Source organism: Xiphophorus hellerii, chromosome 13 (assembly GCF_003331165.1).
Source record: "Xiphophorus hellerii strain 12219 chromosome 13, Xiphophorus_hellerii-4.1, whole genome shotgun sequence".
In the NCBI taxonomy this organism is placed as follows: Eukaryota; Metazoa; Chordata; class Actinopteri; order Cyprinodontiformes; family Poeciliidae; genus Xiphophorus; species Xiphophorus hellerii.
In genome coordinates this window covers 15,223,632-15,243,277 of record NC_045684.1, presented here as the reverse complement: position 1 = coordinate 15,243,277, position 19,646 = coordinate 15,223,632, and the positions used below count along the sequence as shown (strand labels likewise).

The window sequence follows — 19,646 nt, the reverse complement described above, 5'->3', positions numbered from 1 at the left end:
CCTGTCCTTTCCTTCCAGTCTTACCCTCTTCTCTTTCCCTCATGTGCTTTTAATTTCTTATTTACCTTGTTCAGTGCGTTACTTCTTTTTCTTCCTTGTATTCTTTCTTCCAATTTGTCTTTGCATGCTCCAAATTTAAAGCATTTATGCTGCAGTTCATAAAGCTTTTGTGCTTTATACTTTAAAGTGAAAGTTAAACAACTAAAAACTTGGGGAATTTGATTGTGGAAGATATCAAAGGAAGAACATGAAAGAAATGTTGGATGCTTGTAGTATGCAACTTGAATTGAAAACAGCATTTTTAAAGAGAAAATGGAATAAATTAGACTAAAAATTTTGTTTTTTCCATATTTTGCCCTTGAACATTAACTCAATATTCATGTTAGGCTAAGCTTAAAACCAGAGCTTCCACCATTCTGCCCCAGTCCCAGATTACCCATCAATCCCATTTCGTTCTCTTTGGCTCAGAGAGCCCACCAATCAGAAGACAGCACGACGAGGAGAAGATAGTAGATTGGCTCTTTGAGGGAAAAGGGTGGAGCAGCTAAAGCCATCCCCTAACAACAGCAGTGAGCTGTGAAATGAGTCTAAGAGATGGGGAGAATTCACTCATCCAGTTTCGTCCTCTGCAGCGTTTAGTTTTTCCCTCTTCCTCTACACTCACTTCTGACTTACGACTCGTGCCAGAGCCCTCCTGTTTTCCCTCTGCATTTCTCCTGCACACTTGTTCCATCTCAGAAAGTGCTTTCTATATCCAACACCCCCCCCTCTTCCTCTTCCTGCTCCGCTCGCCTGTCAGTCTGTATACGACTGCTGACTGCGGACGGAGCTCTGCCAGTGCTTCAGCTGTCACCCAAGCTCGCTGTCGCCGAAGCCGGGTGGGTCGGGCTGGCTGTAGGCGGAAGGAAGCAAGTGACACACTGTGCTACACATACCCACACACACATAAGAGCAAAGCGTGCACGCACACGTATGCACTTATACACGCATTAGCAGCTCAGCTCGGGTTGAGCGGGGTCTCTTCCCTGACCTACTTCTTTATTGTCACTAAGAGGCAAATGCAGAGTCCGCTCGCGCTCCACATAAACTCTGCGAGAGAGCGGGGCCGTGAAGGCTGCTGCTCGGCTGCACAATGCGAGAGTTCAGGAACAAGAAGGGGCCCCTAACCTCACAGTTCCCCCTCACTTTCTTCCCCCTTGTAGCAGGGGAAACGGCTACAAACAAAAAGGTGCCCCCTGTGCAGGCTGGAGGTGTTACCAACCAGCTCCAGCCTCAAGCAGCCATCTTGTCTGAATGTGTGAAAGATAAGCAAGTAATGAGCGCATGAATGAAAGAGGAAGAAATGACTCGAAAGCTTCTTTCATTATCAATCTCGCACTTTTTAAACTTTAAGCATTAAGTACATTAAAAACAATCTAGCTTATACTACCTTTAGCTTATATAACAACTGGTGTGAAAAAAATCATGATAAGCTTTCTTGGTTTATTCATCCAATGATTAAATGATACAAGCAAAATTAAGCTAGCTGATTACGTCCTGATAAACTGGCTTGTCTTGTTTTTTCCACAAGAAAAATAAGACACACTGCAACAATATTTTAACTTTATTGATATTTAATGTTCCAACAAAAGCAAAAAAAAAACACAACTGACTTAATTAGGCATGAGCTTGTATTAGACTCTAACTGAACAATTAAGATGAGAAAAACATTAAGCTATTTACACAAGAAAATGAATTCCTACTCCTGCCAAAACAAATAATATTGGTCAATACTGTTTACAGTTTTTACAGCTGCTGGTTTGAGACTGAAACGTTAAATTAAGCAAGTGCCTTTCAAGCATGTTAAAGGATAGCAGCTGACCAGCAGTGTGCAGCACATTTCCAGGCCTTTCATTAAAAAGACATCCAAGCCAAAGACATGGATGAAACACTGTCAGCTGAAGGATATTTGCAAACAGGACATACAAAAATTATTGCTTCTTAAGTTCGGATTCAGCAAACTAATAAAACTCCTTAACAGAGGGGCAAAGTCCACATTCTGATGATTCAAAATACAATAAAAAGGGTCAAGTTCCTACAGCAAATGCCAACTAACGGTTACATCATATCAAAGTTACTGGTGGTTTAAAACTAGAAAAAAAAACTATTGGTCTAAAGAAAGCCGCATCTTGAAGTGGCTTTCTAATTCAGTCCGAAAGTCAATATTCAGCATGTTGTAAAGGTATACCCAAATCTGATTAACTGAATTTAAAAAAGGTTGCTGCCGAACTTGATGACATGCTAAGCAGGAAATTGCACCATTTTAATCATGGCTTGGAGCAGGGATATGTCTACAACAAGACAAAAACTGGTAGCGTACAACAATAAACTACCGTCTGTAAATGTGACTAAATCATTTACTACAAAACAAAAAAACTTTAAAAACCTGACTTTTGTGCCAAAACACGAAGAGATCTCTTACTGAGTTTGAACTGTAGTTGCAGGTAGTTTCCAGATAAAGCCCAACACTATCCCATGAGGATAGTGTTACTATGGTGCAGCTGGGGTTTAATTATAAGCAACGTTGAGGTTGGCTATGATTGAGTCTCAGCTTGCTCGTCTTAACGGTCCCTGAAGTGGAAATGGCAGAATACCCGTGAGGAAGGAGAGGTGCTTCCCAGACGTACAAAGGCTTCCAACAAACACAGAGACCGACGACACAGGAAGCCCACAGAGAGAGGGGGAGAATGTGACCATTAGAAGATTCTCAAAACCCCCCTTTGCTCTTCAAAGTCTGACAGTACTGCACTGATCACACCTACCAGCAAGAAAGAAACTGAAGGGAGGATGAAGGAAAAATAAGGAAGAGAAAAAAAATTAGAGAAACTGTCATAAGTTTTGAACGACCATCATCCTTGCAACTCCACAATTAGAAGAAAATATTTTATCACACACACTAAATGAGAAATAATCATCATGTTGCTGGATATCTGTCATTCATTTAGTTAGTGAGTCATATCATGATGGGTCAACATTGGGCACAGTCACAATAAACTCTGCCAGTGAACGACAGCCGACTTCAAACATCAATCCATCTGACAAGTTTCTCATATATCAACTCATTCATTTATGGAAATCACATGCAAACTGGCTGTCAAGCTCTGGACGAATCTACAAGGCTTGGACGAAATTCATTTCCCTACGCATGATTATTTTTGCCGCTTTCTGCTACACAAAGCAATGAGATCACTTGTTTATGGAACGCTTGTCGAGAATGAGGAAATGCACAAGCCGGGAGATCTCGGAAAGTGGAGGCAGTTGAGAATGGACCAGTTGCTGATGTCAAACTATTCCATTTCTTGTCTGTCCATCAATTGCATGTCGCTTTTCTGAGAGTTTCATCATCCCAGCGAGGATCTATCGCTTTTCTGGAGAGTCCCAAGAGTTTGTTTGGTTTGAAAAGCTGTTTGGAAACTTTATAATATGTCTGCTGAGCAAGACATATAAATGTAGGTCAACTACTAGAGGAGATAAACTGACTAAAACAACCTCCTGACACTGGCTTCTCATACTTGAGTTAACTGCTGATATACTTTGCACAACTTTATAGCCATTTTGAACATCACTGATTGGCTGCAGAATACTTATATTACATGTATCTTGTGACTTTTAATTAGACCTGTAAAATTTATGCATCACCATGCAGTTTTTTTGTCTATTCATTTTCTGATATAAAATCCTAATAATTAATCCTTAGTTACTATTTTTGTTCCTTCTCATATAAGTGCAAAGAAAATGGCAGAAAATAAGTCCCTGAGTTATCCAATAAAGAGCAGAAAAGCAAAGAGGCAAACTATTTCTGCAAAGCAAACACCTAATAGATAAAACTAAAGTTAGTGGATATCTGTTCTATATGTTAAGTGTATGCATTATGTATTATCCAGGCATATAATGTCATTTTACAGCACAATCAAGTAACTATGTTACTTTCAGTTGTTATAAAAATGCTGTATTAAAAAGAAATTTGACAAAGCAAATTGGGCCTCTGCCTCTTTAAGAAGCTCCTGCTCTTTCAGACACTCCGCCTTCCATCCGCCATCACAACAACAATACTCTATTAAGCCATTTACAACCATTCTTAGTAGCACTGGACTGAGAAGTAGTTTGTATGATAAGCTCAGCAGACTCGTAGACCACCAGGTGTTTGCTAATTGCTGCTATCGCTAGTCTGGGGAGCTGTGTGGGGAAGGAGTGCTCCATCAGGTGAAAGGTCAGCTGGAGACTGCATCTCCGAGGAACTGTGAGAGTGAGTGTTTACGCACTCCCAAACTGTTGAGATCCTTGAGATTTAAGGATTGCTCAAACATGGATGTAAGAATCAAAGCAGCACTCCATGTATGTTTTGATGAGAGAATAACATTAAAACATGATATAATGCTCAAAAAGGGTCGATATTTACAATATGGCCTACCTCCCCCTTGAATATAAGGATCGGTACTGTTGTAGCTTTTGGGTTTAAAATTTTGCGTAAACATACCAATGCATTCCAGACTACATTACGTGAAAAGGTGAAAAACAATTACATGCTGTTGCCATCAGTTTAACACGAAGACAAGAATCAACTGACTATTATACAAATAGCAGCAGCTGGAGGAGCCGGGGGTGGTGGGTGATCATGTACAGCTAGGAATTCTGGGCCTCATGTCAGCAGCTGACTCTGGATCTGGAACAATAAATATCTAATCCCTGTCATGTAACGAGGCCAGGGTGCACCTCTGGACCCAATAAATCAATCAGGGTATCCCATGTAGGTGACCCTCGCTGCAGCAAGAGGAAAATATTTGAAAAAGAAAAAGAAAAAGCTACAACAATGCAAGTAAAAAAGAATAAACTGAGTTTGGAAACAACAATGGCAATGCAGAGGAATGAGGTGGTGGAAGCCTGGTTTATTTTCTGTCACCGTGGCTCATAGATTCATTTGAAATAATATGTCAGAAGGTTTAATAGCTTAGCTGAATCCTGTACACAGTCTGAGTTTTAAAATAATACCCATTATTACTGTCCGACTGTTCAGTGTGAAGCTTTAACAATCAGTTTGACTTGTGATCAAGCAGCTGATCGGGAGGGAGACTGCTGCGTAAACTCATGCTGACGCCAACATTAAAAAGCCAGCGTAAACCAATTATATTCCGATCAAGCTAATCAACGTCACAAGCATGACCCCAGAGTGTGTGTGACATGTGCCATTTCTCAAATCTCTGCCACATAGATTTTCATCTACTGCAGCAAACGCGGCGTTAAAGGCGAGCCAGCGGCAGTCACAGCTCTGACAAATTCGTCCCTCCATGAAAATGAGCAGTGGATAGATTTCAGCATGCAGCCTGCCAGAACCACGGGAGGGAGACTAAATGATTATGTTCCAACAACACCATTCCCGCTCACAGAAAAACAACAATCAGGGTTCTAGGTAGGATATTGCGGCCGCGTAAAATTAAAGGGGAGAGGGAGCGAGAGAGACAGGGGAGGGGGGAGGCTGATTTCATGGAGATAATCAGAGCCTGCAAGCATGTTTGACTGTCTCCAAATGTGCTGCTGGGAGTGGCAACCTGCAAATAATAGGCAGCACAATATGTAAATTATTTATATTTCTGAGTTAAGATACAAAGTAACTTAAAAATTTAATTTCAAGTGTTAAAGAAAACACAGAGTAGTTAGTGTTCTGAAGGTTAAGAGGAAGTGGGCTGAGGTGATAAGGAGATAAGACTACCATTAAGTGTAATGTTTAATGGAAGCTAATGCAGACAACAGAACATTCAACCAGGAGCCCAAAGAGGAACAATTAGCAATCAGCCCGGTTATGTTAGTACACTGATTTTTCTATTTTTATTTTTTCTGTTATTATTATTATTTTCAGCCATGTTGGTTTCAGCCATGAGTGCAGTGTGACCCACGTACTCACACTGTTTGGGTCAGGTCACTAAAAGAACATGAATATGCCTCACCCCCAAAAAAGACCAACACCACAAGCTAATTTATTTCAGTCAAAAGGAGAACGCTTAAAGAAAAAAAAAAAGCTCACACTGTCAGAAAGGCATTGTAAATGATTAGTCATCATGTGAGTCAACACATTTGTGACATTTGTCACAGCTCATTTACAAATGAAAAGAAAAATATTGACAGAGATAAAAAAAATAAAAAAAAAAGAATTTTGACCTGAATCACAGTGTGGTAATTATACTTAGTTTGTAAAATTAAATTTCCAGAAAACTTTTCATAAATAGAAAAAAATAAATAAAATACACACAAGGAGGACAGTGAAGGAATTTATACCAAAAAATAAAGACATGCCCACCAAGAGTTTGAATTTCTGGATCTAAACTGAGATGCACAGAAAAACAGTCTGCAGACTGGAATCAGTTCAGATCCAGTGTGACCTGTAGTGACCGATGACCAGCCAGCTGGAAGCTTAAAGACCTCATCATCTTCCAACCCCTGAATGCACCATATGCAAGTGCTTCCAAAGCACACAGAAAACACCACCTCTTCTGTGTGAGAAAATCTGCGTCTCCTCTACAAATGCAGAATTCAGTCTAGTAAAGAAAGATTAGGAAACAAAGCCAGAGATATTGCAAGAGAGGCCTTGAGCACTAGGGCTTACACTGAAATCATGATAACTGTTCAGAGTCTGCACAAAGAAAATAGGCAAGAAGTAATTAAATGATTTCAACTTGTAGTTTGGGCCAAATCTGAATTTCTGCACTTGAATTCTTAATCATTAAAACAGAAATGCTTCATTGCTTTAAGAATCAAAGAAAAGCAAACCGTAAAAGGACATTTTTAAAAAAAAGAAAGAAGTGAGCAGCAAGGGAAGAGCAGAAAGAAAAGGAGGATAAAAAGAGAGGTAATTAATAACAGCCCTGATACAGTGGGGACAAAAAATGAAGTTGATGCATGAGGGGCAATTAGATGGCATCCGTGGAGCTACACAAGACCGATGCAATCCCAGTTTTACAGCACCTACTGACGCTTGGGGGATGACGACCAAAGAGGAAGCAAGAAATGGGAAGTAAATTGAATTATTTTCAGGCTAAGACAGAGAAGAATCTCATGAAAATGTCAATATTACACTAGTGTAAACTACAAAAGCTACAGTCAATGCACAGCCAATTGATTATGATAGACCCAGCCGACACTTGGTTTGACTTTAAGTCACATGGCCTGCTAATAGCTGTCAATTAATTGGATAACTTCATTACTGTGTGCATTTTCTGGATTAAATGGATCGTTTGGTGTGTAAATGCTCACAAAGAACAAGGCTTCTTACAAACAGCACTACTGCATCTAAAGTGATTCACTGAACGAGAGGAAATCATGGGGTTTTCTGTTTTTTAAAACATCAAAACACAGAAGCCACGAAGGGACTAGTCCCCCAAAATTCTCAAGAGATAAACGCAAAACTCAGCATTTATCATATGGGTTTTTTCTCCTCATTTTGTTTCAAGTTGTAAGGTGCCAAGTAACATGCACAAGATGCTTTGACTCAAAACAGATAAAAGTCACGATGGTTTATTTAAATAGTTTACCGACAACAGAAAATCCACCCTTTGGATCAGTCAGTCATAAGAACACAGAAATTCATCATCGAGAGACTCCATCCACCACTGTTTAATTTCCACATCTTAAATGTTGCTTATTTATCTTTCAATCAATATAATCTAACTGTACATATTGCTTTTCCAGCCAATGGAACATGACGAGAATTAAAAACGTCATGCGTGACTTCGCGCTATGACTAATCTGAAATTCCACTCTCAATTTCTGTGTCTGAACGATGAGGCGGCTTATTCAGAATGAAATTTATTGTCAACAATGGCAAATTAAATAAAAAGGTTCACTGTCAGGAAACAGTCCGCCGTCACGAACTGCGAAAGAAACAAGCTTCTTATGACTAATTCTGTTTTATTTCAAAATTCGTCACAACATCTGGGCGATACGAGGAAGAGCCTGTATTGGCAAAAACTTATGTTTTCTATTCTCTGAAAGAGGGTGACTTACTCATTTCTAATGTATTTTGTTTTCTGCTACCAGCTTTGTGTCTTTTGGAGGAGTTCGATGGAATTCCTTTTCACTTTTTTAACAGAAACTTTATGTGTAACCTGAAGGATGTTTTCCTCGTTCAGAAATCTCGTCAACGTATCGGTTTCCATTCAAACCTGTGGGTGAGTAGGTGGGTGGGGGGATAAACAAGTCCCCTTACTGACACAAGCACTTGTCTATACAGCAGGCAGAGTGGTAGACTGTTACCGTTAAACATCAAAGCATTAATTCTTTTTGTAAGATACACACCAACTTTTACCCACCTTATAAGTTTCTATGTGTACGTATATACATGTGTAGTAGTCGGCCAGGTTTAGTCAATAAGCTCATTTCCTATCCAGTTCCTAAAACAGTTGAACCTCAAGACACAAACATTACATCACTCCTTGAAGTGACTGTCAAAGGCACATCTTAGACAAATGCTTTACACTGAATGTCGGCAGATATTTCACACGACGGTGTGCTTAATTAGATTACCGCCGTCCTCTATGGGTGTACTTCTCAACGATCTGCAAATTCCAGGCCTGGTCCGCAACCCCCGGGACCGTGTGATGTTTGATCCGGGGCCAGAGAAGGCCAGCCAGACATTCAAGCCCGGGCCCTGGCACCCTTCCCTCAATGCAGCTTGCACTATAGCTCCCTGCTGTGAGGCCTGAAGGAAATCTCACTGCCTACAGAATTGTAGAAAAAAAAAAAAAAAAAGAAAAGGCTCTTATCTATTGAGCGGGGGTTAAAGCGAGGGGAACAATACATTTTACACCCAGCCGACTTCTCTCTGTGGAAATGCTCAAGAAGTACCTATTGCTTTGAGAGGGAAAAAATCAATACGCAAAGAAGGGAAGAAAAAGAATCAATGCTGCGTTACTGACTTACCGATTCACACCTTTTAAAAATACTTTCCACCTACAGGAATAAAATATTTCAATAAATAAAACAAAACCCTAACAATTTAATTAATACAAATGTTACAGCTCAAATGACGATTAATAGCGAAAACAAGTGTAAAAATAATTTGAGAAGATCATTCAAATTGATGGACGAGCGCAAGATGTTAAAGAATAAAATATTCTTAATACAGCCAAACAATTTTAGAAAATCATGCAATTTGCAAGACAGTTGTATTGTATACTTTTTATGCTGCATGAAATCAAGAAGTGTCACCAAACATAACACAGGCAAAGATAATCTGAATACTAATCAAACATCCAGCCCACACCTATTACAAATGCAACAACTGATGGAGTGAGGGTTTACAGATCCCTACGTCCTGAACCACCGGCTAACCGTTAGCCATCACCGTAATGATGTTGTGACTGCCAAGCAGCTGGATAAAACTTAAGGCTCCCAGATACTCGAGTGTATTTCACTCTTCAAATGTCTGTGCGTACTTGAAGCGAAGGTCTGCCAGATATGTCCACACAAAGGTAAAATTTTACGATCATAACCTGTGTTGCAAGGTAAAACTGTTCATTTTAAACTGTTTTGTATGCAACCCCAAGCTCATAAGTCACAAGGATAGGCAAAAGCCAGACTGCCATTTTGTGTCACTCTAACAGGTGTGCCTCGCTGCATTGGTGGATGAGCACAAATTGGCTCATAAAACTTGCTAGTATCCACTTGTAAAGCGGGAAATTAAGGAATTTGTTGCGAGAAACATACGTAATCGGTATGCTCGTCGATGAAATCTCAACCGCCTGAGTGTGCGGAGCTCACAGAAGATGCACAGTACGCCACAGGATATGGGAGCCTTACGTCAGCATGTTATGACTGGCCAATGCTTCTCGGCTAACAACTGTAAAGAAAATAGTTTTGTGAATTTCTGTATTGTGGACCAAAACAAAAACAAACAACAAAAAAAGGAGAAGTGATTAACAGTTTTCCCAAAATATTGTGGTAATTTCATCTTGTTCTCACACTGCCTTCCTCATGAGCTGGAAGAATCTTAACAACCCTAAAAATTGTATTTAAAGTTCCATGGCAAAAACACAATATCTTATGAAATAATAAAGTAGAACCTGATTCATCAGCCAAAGCAGGACGGTGCCAAAAAGGAACTGAACTGAATATCCAACAGCTTATTAGCGGTAAGAAAAAAACTGCTCCGTCGTAAAAGGAATTATTTATAGATTACTGCTCTTGGTAGAAAGCTTGTCAGATTCTAACACATAACAAGAGCCTTTATGAGTGTACTCTGAATAGTTAGATTATTATGATCCCTGCACTGAACACATGATTCTGTCTAATCAGCCATCTTCATGGAAAATATAACATGTCAGCATTTACCAAAGCCAGAACATAGTTGGGATTTCCTGATCTTAGAAGCACGATTAAATATTTTACTTTACGCAGACGCGTGGGTTTGACAGCAAATCTGACATTTTAGGCACAGAGAAAAGCGTGTAAGAGAGGGGGATCAATACTTGACTGAGCCTCTGCTCTGCTGCCTCATCCCCCGAGGCTTAATTCGCTGGATGTTTAAAGACGAGCGATTCACAATAGGGGATCAGATGGGATTGACCACGGGATGAAAATGTGAGGAGTGTTTATTAAACCGATGTCGCCGAGACTAGGAGCTGTGGGTGAAGGTGAGCCGAGATCGTTCAAGAGGTTGTCCAAGAGACACCCGTAATGGTTATTAACAGCTAATTCCTGTCTAAGCTGCAATCGCCTGGTGATACAGAAAGGCTAAAAAACAAGCTAATACCTCCTTTTTATGCTTTAAAGCATGGGGATCAAAACTGAATTTTGAGAAACAAACATGAACACTAAAAGACTGATAATATCATAAGCAGGACTAAAATACATATAGTGCTTTAAGAAGAAATAAAATAAAAAAGAAACTTGTCTCCTTTGACCCCAGAATTGCTGAATTGTCCTTCAAGGGCCTATGTAAAGTCCACAAGGCCAAAGCAAAGACAAAGCTAAAGTGTTGATTCAGCTTCATGGGGATACTGAACGGATAAGCAGCGCCAACCATCCCCACACACACACACACAAACATGGATGAGTGAGCATGTGTGTCCGCAGACATACGAACACATGCAAGCAGCCTTTCAGAGCCTGACCAGCTGTCCTACCCCTCCCACCCTCCCATTCCCATCCCCATCTCCATCCAAACCTACGGGAGGCCGGAGGATATAAATCACTCGAACGAAGACGTGCACAGAGGGAACACGAGTGGTGTACGTGACACACACAAACCTACAGCGCTGAGTCCAAACTTGCCTTGCATTATCTACTAGCGCATATGCAGTCAAATACACCTACGCGAGCTTTTACACACACTTTGTATAACAAAGAAAGTCACACCCAGTTTATGGCATTACGCATGCAAATAGCTCACACAGTTTATGTGCGCAAGATACGGAGCAGAGTTGGCCTCAAAGTCAATTTATCTCACATACTGACTCTAGGTGTGCTCTTAAATACCTGTGCATGCTTTTGTGTGTATGCGTGTGAGTGAGTGAGTGAGTGAGCGAGTGAGTGATTGAGTGAGCGAGTGAGTGAGCGAGTGACGAAGAGATCAAGCTTGGTGCAAGCACCTGATAAGCAGAGAAGGTTGTATTGCATCACAAGATACTGGGCTCTGCATTACATAATGTGGAAAACTTAGAGAGTAAAGGTTACTCATGTTGATGAACCTTCCTTTGGTCGTCCAAACTGAAACTGCTGGCCTCAGGGCGCCAGCAGGGAGGAAGTCAACTCTCCTGGCAGAGGCACACCTTGTAGATCATTTTCCCATAAAAGTCTCCCCTGCTTTCAAAATTATGGTTTTATAGACACTAAAGCTTTCTTCTGATAACGCAATTCCATGAAAAATCTCAAAATATAGAATAGTCTATTATGATTCTGTTGTCTTAATCTTAAAGAAAGAAAAACTCAGTCAAGTTGTTTTAAAACCACATTTAAATCCCAATATGATAGTTAAAAAAAAACAAAAAACATTTTACATTTCAAAATGAGTTGTCTCATTTATTATTTTGGTACATATCAAGCATCCTTGTAGCACACAGTCTTACAGCATTGAGGAGCTATGGTAACTATGTGAGCTTTGTCATACAACCCACCCTCGTAACCACCAGGAGGTTAGAGTAACTACGTAATCAGCTTTATATCATTAAGCTGCTACAGTCACTACAGGCTATATTCTGATATCACCCTTGAGCACTGCGCCTTTTTCAGTGAGGTCTACACAGGCTAGCTCATGCTAAAAACAGAAAGACTGATACAAAATGTGGAGCTTTTAACAAGACAATCTTTTATTTAGAGGCATTTAAGTCAAAGGTGAGCACAATTTATGAAATATCCGGTCTATTCTCAGGAAATTAGCACCTTAACTGTCATGAGGTCACCAGTGTTGACTAACATGTAAGTGTTTTGGGGGTGACAGTTAAGGGGCTAATTGAATTATAAGTCTAAACACACATGACTTTGATTAAATTTTAGAGATTTATTTTATCCAGTGAGTCCCATTTTATTGTTCAATCATACATATACAGAGGAAGAAAAAAATTACACTTAATTATCTAACTTCAAAACTTGGTTTTGAAGTTTTGGTGATCAGGTGTGATTTTCCCAAATAGCTACATTAGCAACTATTAGCAGCAGTCAGACGGTCTTCCTTTTTATTATTTGAATGAGTGTCTATTTATATACTCTTATCACTAAGTTGAAAACATAAGTTTTGATGTGACAAGTTAAATTCTGATTAAAAGTCTCTAGAAAAGCCTTTTTTCTTCAGTAATTCTGATCTTTATCTATGGAGTGAGGAAACAATCCTGGAACATCAATTATTTTCCCTGCTCATCCCCTCATGGAAAATAATAATTCCTTACGTTTCAAGTCTGGATGGGAGCACTGAGTGGGCAAGCCAACTTTACTCCTCAGAAATGTCTCTGGCAGCAGCAACTGAACAAGGCCAGAGTGATGCGAAGCTGGGCCTGCAGCGTGGGAAGGCTGCTTCCTCACATGAACCACAACAAGTGATGTTCACCAAACTGCCAAATTTAATTATTTAGCATGTGTCGCTAAATAAGAGGAAGCGATGAGACCGACTAGGTCTGATTATGTGTGTTTCCCTACATCTGAGGTCTGTTTTGCTCTTTTGTTTTTGTTTGTTTAGCTCTTTGGAAATCCAAATGATGGATTCTTGTCTTGTTGGAAACTGATTCTCTCTCATGCTCATAAATACAGCACGGTCATGGGAAAACTGACTAAGCAAAAACACGCCTATGAGGATGACACCCATTTCATAACCGCCTTTCACGTGTGCCACGTGGAGTGCAGCCATAGTGAATGTATGGTAGTAAAATAAACAGGCTGTAAAGCACCTCTTTTGCCAAAGTGCACTCAGCTTTGCCCTGGTAGCCATAGTGACAAAGGGGTTGCAAAGTGAACTCTGCCATGTTGCACATGTGAGGAGGAGAGAGATTATGAAAGAAGAATTTGCATTGAAACATAAGGTTAAATGAAGCGCACCGAGGCTCGAGCACGGCAAAAAAACAACCCCGCGACCCTCTCCTTCGTGGGCCCGCATGGGGCCCACATTTCATTTGGACAGGCCAAAGAACGCCGGAGCGAGACTGAGGGACACAGAGATAAAAAGAGGAAAAGGAGGAGAAGAGAAGAGGGGTTGGGGGGGTTTGAGTCTGTGCCTTTGCACTCCCCAGGCTCTCTATTTTTGTTTCCTCTTTTTGTGTGAGCTCCGGCACACACACTCGCGCAGCGCAGTGGATTTTCAACTTGGTCCTCATCAGTTGTGGGCCTGATGAAACGAACACTGACAGCCTCTTTACATTTGTAAAGGCCCCTGCAGCAGCTGGGCTTGTCACACACACACGCACGCCCACGCACACACACACACCTAAAGGCTTTGAATCTGAGGCCTAGCCCGAGCTTGGGCCAACAGGAAGAGCCGACTCTGCACAAAATGGCCCTGGCCGCACTGAGCTGCACTCCGCTGCGACTCTCGCTAACGCGGATAACCATCCACACAATATGTGTCATGTTTTGTTAAACAGAACAACACTGCCCCGCATCAGTCTTTGATACCTCATTCATGACAAAGTTTTTACCATTTAAAAAAAACAAGCTTTGTAGGATAAAAATAATAAAACACACCTACACAAAATACAGTTTTCCACCTAAGAGTAACACTTACAAATCTAGATTAAAAAAAAATAAATTGGCAGTGTATTTTACTTCAGGAGGTATTAACGTGTCTAATCATAATCATAGCCAAGCCCTGTTTGCCTTAATTATATTTTAAATCATTGTAAATTTTAATATCAGTCGCAGACAGCGAGTGTTTGTTGGGAGCACAAGGTGGGGGTTAAGGGGCAACAACTCACACTTGTGTTTCAGGGGAAATGGTTAAGCCAAGCATGTATAATTGTCTTACGCTAATTAGGGGGAGGCAAAGAGAGGGAGGAGGGGTGGAGTGATCCGTATGGGCCAGGAGTCCCGTCTGAAAGCCTGGAGAGGAACTCCTGGAGCAGGAATCTACACACTTGGTGGGAAAGAAAAGACAACTAAAAAGTTTTTTTTTTAAGGCCTATTTTGGTCTAAGCCAGAGTCTACACATCAACCACATCTGGGGAAAAAAAAAAGTCTAGACCTTAAAAAAAGAAATCATGTCATTTCAGGAAGGTTCAGAAAAACTGTTCTATTCTGGAACTAGCTTAAATTTGGATTTGAATGACTCATCATTTCCTCAAACATCCCGTTTCCATTAATGCAGGGGAAGATTTACACACATGGCCTAGTTAAAAACCTTATCTTTGCCGTCTACAATCAAACTCCTCCTTCAGCAAACAGCAGCTAGTTTTAATTAATCTCAACTACTGTGAATGAAACTGCTCGGTCACATCAGAGTGTATCGCGTAACTATGCTACGACCCAAAAAAATAGGAACAAAGATCAAGCTGTTCTTCTGTCAGCCTTTCCAAACATCTGTCTCCTTCAAGTCGCCCCACATTTGCGCTGCTTTCCAATAAAGGCTGATACATCAGCACATTGTGTTACTGACACCGAGGTGCTGAAAGGAAACAAAAAACATCTGGTGGCCATAAGAGGTCATGCATGCAGATGTGATAAATCCCTATAAAAAGAGACTGTTTTTTTTTTTTACACTTTCCTAAAAAAAAAACAATAAGTGGTAAATTCAAACTAGAAAGTGCCAACTGTAAGCTATTAATTCAGCATTTTAATGTAAAACTTATGAGTTAGAGTCATGTGGCCATAAACTGAAAAACAGTCTTTAAGAAACTATTACTCTGGCTGCGATGAAGCATTAATGTTTCTACTTTCAGACTTAATGTTGCTCGTATAAAACTGTTGCTCAATTTAGCAACCTATTTCGTAATATTGTTAACTTTTGGGGTTTATTGTGGAAATCTGTTGCAAGGCCAAAGCTTAGAATAGGCTAACATGGACAGTAGACCAGGATCTCAATGTTTTCAGGTTACCCCATTATCTTTTAATGAATGGATATTTTGAAAGTAACATCTAATATAGTTCCAAGCAAAATATCTTATCAGGTAAGGTGTTTCAATCTGTCAAATCTAAGCAATCTGCAACAATTTGAAAACAGTGAGCCCTACGTCTGACTAAATCTGCAACTTTGAACAGAACATACACACCTCCTTTGGTTTTGTTTGTTCTGTACTGTTTTGGAAAGGGTTGTATGACCACATAGAGGTTCGACATAGTTAATATATCACTTTTGGTTAATTTATTTAAATGGATCAAGATATTTCTAGAAATCATGCAGTGTTAAACAGATAAATTCAGAGAAACTATCTTCATGTAGACAAGGGCCTATGTGTTCCCAACTAAACATCAAACGCAAAATGTACACATTAAACAATTTATCTTGGTAGTAAGGATGTTTAATTACAGTTTTTCATTACTAGACATAAAAAGTCATAACATTTAAGAAAAGGAACCGTAATCCTGAGACAATAACAATAAATGATCTGTGCAAAGCACACAACCATGGTTAAAAATAAAATATATATATATATCTTATTTGCTGTTTGTAGTATTTTTCCACTGTTTGTTCCATTAGTTTGTTGGTAACCCACTGAAAAAAAGGACTTAAACCCAGTGTATAAGATACAGTGTCTCCAAATTGCCAGGTGAGATAGCTACAGCCTTAAACAAGCTTCCTTACGCCAGTAGGTGATGTAGTGAACTTAGTCTGTGTTCCCAACTGGTGGAGAATTTCACTGTTTATCTGAGTTAATTTACATTTAAAGTAAGTTGTGTTTTCGCAGTCAAGCAAATGCTGAATTAAATCAAGATTGCTAAACTAAACATGGCAAATACATTGGATAATAAAGCTCACAGTATGCTAATCAGCTAACGGTGTTGCTAGATGGTGGCAAATACAATGCTTGGTATGTGTGGAATGTTCACTTTTAAACGCCCCCGCCAAAGTAGGCTTTTCTATCAGATACAAAATCTCTTTCCATTATGACCTATGAACACATCACACTAGCGAGTGAATTGATTGAACAAATCACAGAACTTCAGCCTATGGTAGTTTCTTCAGCAGCCGTGATGGCTGTGAACAGATTATTTTTGTTTTTTAAGCGATTGATGGGAGTAAATATTTGTGTCTGAATGTGTGTCTGTCATCTGTTTTCATTGCTAACCAAATTACACTTTCATTTTGTGATACATGCTACAATAATACTAAAGGTAACAACTGAATGTTTACTAAATATGACTAATGAAATTAATTTGTCCTGTCCAGTGGCATTCTGATTAGAACAGTTTCACAACAGGGAATAAACGCCACCCAAAAAAAAAAGGTGATAAAATCTTGTGGCCATCTCTAGTTAATAGGGAACCAGAACTGTCTGTTGCCCAGGGGCCTGCATCCTGCTAAGCCAACAAGAGGAAACACTTTTTAGAAACGTTTCAAATCATGTTGTGCCGGGGTTGTGATATCAACTATGAAGGTTTAGGACAATTTGAGAACAGAAGTGCTACAAACTTTAAATCTTCAGTCACTAAGGGACCAAGCAAGCGTGTGCTCGAAACAAACCACACAATGATGACATTGTCATTGTCGCTTTGCGAGGTATAAAGCAATGAAAGAAGAGACGGGTACGAGTCCAAAACGCGCAAGGACGCGAGTTAAAAAGCCAACACCGAGCGGAATAGTTCCGTTTCACAGCCCCCCTTCCCCATAAATTCACCAGAAAGAAAATGGTCGCTTCGTGCATAAGCCTCTGCAATGCGACTGAACTGAACACAGCCTCTTTTTTAAAAAAGACTGGGTCGTTTAAGAACACGGTGTTCAAACGCCATAGGCCGTTTATAGCGGTGTTAAAGGTAAATTATGAGACCAAACACCGGTGAGCTAAGCACCTCTCTGTAGCATTACAGAAAAAATGGAGTTGTGCTGCTGCAATATACATCTACTCCTTCGCAGAGGTCATACAGAGAAGATTGGAGAAAAATACAGAGCGTGGTGGAGTTTAGATGTTATAATGGACCAATGAACATCATAAGCACATATAACCGCGTCCATTTGTCGTGTGTAAGTGTTGGAAATTGGGTGAATACGCAGAAAAGCATGACCCTCTTTTCCTGCTGCTCTGCCTGACTCTTTATGGAGAAAATTAAAGAGCCACAGCAGTCCGGCGAAACGTGTCGCCCCTGCAGCGAAAAAATAATAATAACCAAACACAGTCTCCACAACACAGTCCCCTTACACGCGTTTCCACAATGAGAGTGGGGTTAATTGTTAAATAATTCGCTGTGAAGATAGAAACGCTCAGCATGGGACGAAATGGAGCAGAGCTATGGCCGACAGGCTCGTCTTCTCCGAGCAGCAAGAAGCGAGGAGCGAACAAAAAACGATGGAGGGGAAAGCCTTTCCTGAAACGTGTTTGCAAGATTGTTACTATTTAAAACATTTCCCACCCTTACGTCACAGCACAGACGCACAGGGCATCCCTTCGGCACAAGGAAAACGAAGCAAAAATGAGCAAAACAGTCCACCTTGAAGCAAAGCAGAAAGCCCTAAAACATGTCTGATGTCGAAGAACCCGCTGGAGCTCAGACACTAAATAAACACCACAGTCTCTTTACAGCACAACTATGTCACTGTTTAAACTTCGATTTGTTACATTTTAGAGGTTATTCGACTCAGACGGTGCATTATTGTAACCTTCGCAGCCCCCGATGAAAAAGTTTATGCGTTTTCACAAAGGCAAACTTGAATAGATTTCGGCGAGCATTTCAAGCAAACACAATTCTACTTACGTATTTCTTCTGGATGATATTCCTCTTAGGTCTTTCCTTGCTCATTATGCAATCCTCCAAAAGTAAAATGTTTGGCTATAGAGAGAATGGCCACATGAATTTCTTTTCTTTCGCTCTCGCCTCTCCGGGGCTCCACCAACAACTGACTATTTAAATCCCCGGCTCTGTGAGGAAAAAGCTCGCTAGCTCTTGCAGAATCCTTCCTTTCGGTGCTTCCTTATGGGTTTTTATATAAATCCCAGGATTCAAGCTTCGGCGACGAGCAGAGAAGGACCGGACCCGAACTCATTCAAGGATAACATAGTCAAAAAAAAAAAAAAAAAAAAAGAAGACAAGAAAAACAAACGCACAACAATAAGTTCCATTCGCCCGAACGGCTCTGCTTCTCGTCTCTCCCCCGATCTCTCGCTCTTTCTCTCTTTCGCTCTCTCTTTCTCTCTCTCTCTGTCTTCACGCACATGAATACCGCTGAAGGGGTTTAAATGTCGCCGAGTCACATCTTTATTCAAACGTGTAACAGCAACGGGGAGAGGAAATGAATAAATAAAAAAACGAAAACAAATAAAAACGTTTTGTCGTCGCGTCTTTTCTAAGCTGGAGCCTGCGGTCGTCGAGAGAGCTCTCCAGCGGCACTGCTCTGCCTACTGAGAGCAGCTCCTTTCTTCCTTGCCTCAGCCTATCACAGCACCCCTACCCAGTGGCAGCTCTAGAAAATTTTGCATGGCGAGGTGGGGGGCAAAAAAAAAGTGGCAAGAGCTCTAGGCACGGTGGCTACGCTGGACCTCCTCGGTGTACAATACAAAAATCAACTTTAAGTAAATAATCAAGGAGATATCCACAAAACACTTTGTTATCACTGTCTCTTCTATGAAAGACATTTTTTAAAGGGGCAGTATAATGTAATTTTTTTTAGCTTTATATTATGCTGTAATGTTAATATTAATGTGATTTTTTTTTTTCATCAAAAACATATATGCAGCGTTGCTTTATCTTTCATGCATGTTTTATAAATCCTTTAATCTCCAGTAGCAGCCATTCAGTGCAAAATGCTTAGAGGGACCAAGAACTGCCTTCGAGGACGAAGCTCCTCCTCTGAGTTGCAGTGTTCAAGTTTCCCACAGCAGAGCCAGCTCAGTTTGTAGCAGTGGCAGCTGGTCATGGCACTTCCTGTGTCACCTGCCACAGTTTAGTAGGGGCATCTGCCATAGGGTGCCAGAGCTGCCATGGCTGCTGATGTTGTTATGGGGAATGCCAGTGGTGCCGATTTTCTGAAAACGTGTTAGTTACATTGC

The 19,646-nt window shown here is 40.4% G+C and overlaps 1 protein-coding gene across 1 annotated transcript in view; it reads right to left on the bottom strand.

Moving 5' to 3' along the window:
- The window catches only part of jarid2b (jumonji and AT-rich interaction domain containing 2b), a 116,130-nt gene extending 97,120 nt beyond the window's left edge, over positions 1 to 19,010 (bottom strand). The window contains exon 1 of the mRNA XM_032580841.1: positions 18,355 to 19,010. Coding sequence (XP_032436732.1) covers positions 18,355 to 18,399 — 45 coding nt within the window. The 5' untranslated portion in view covers positions 18,400 to 19,010. The remainder of the gene's footprint in view (positions 1 to 18,354) is intronic.
- Between the last annotated feature and the right edge of the window lie 636 nt (positions 19,011 to 19,646).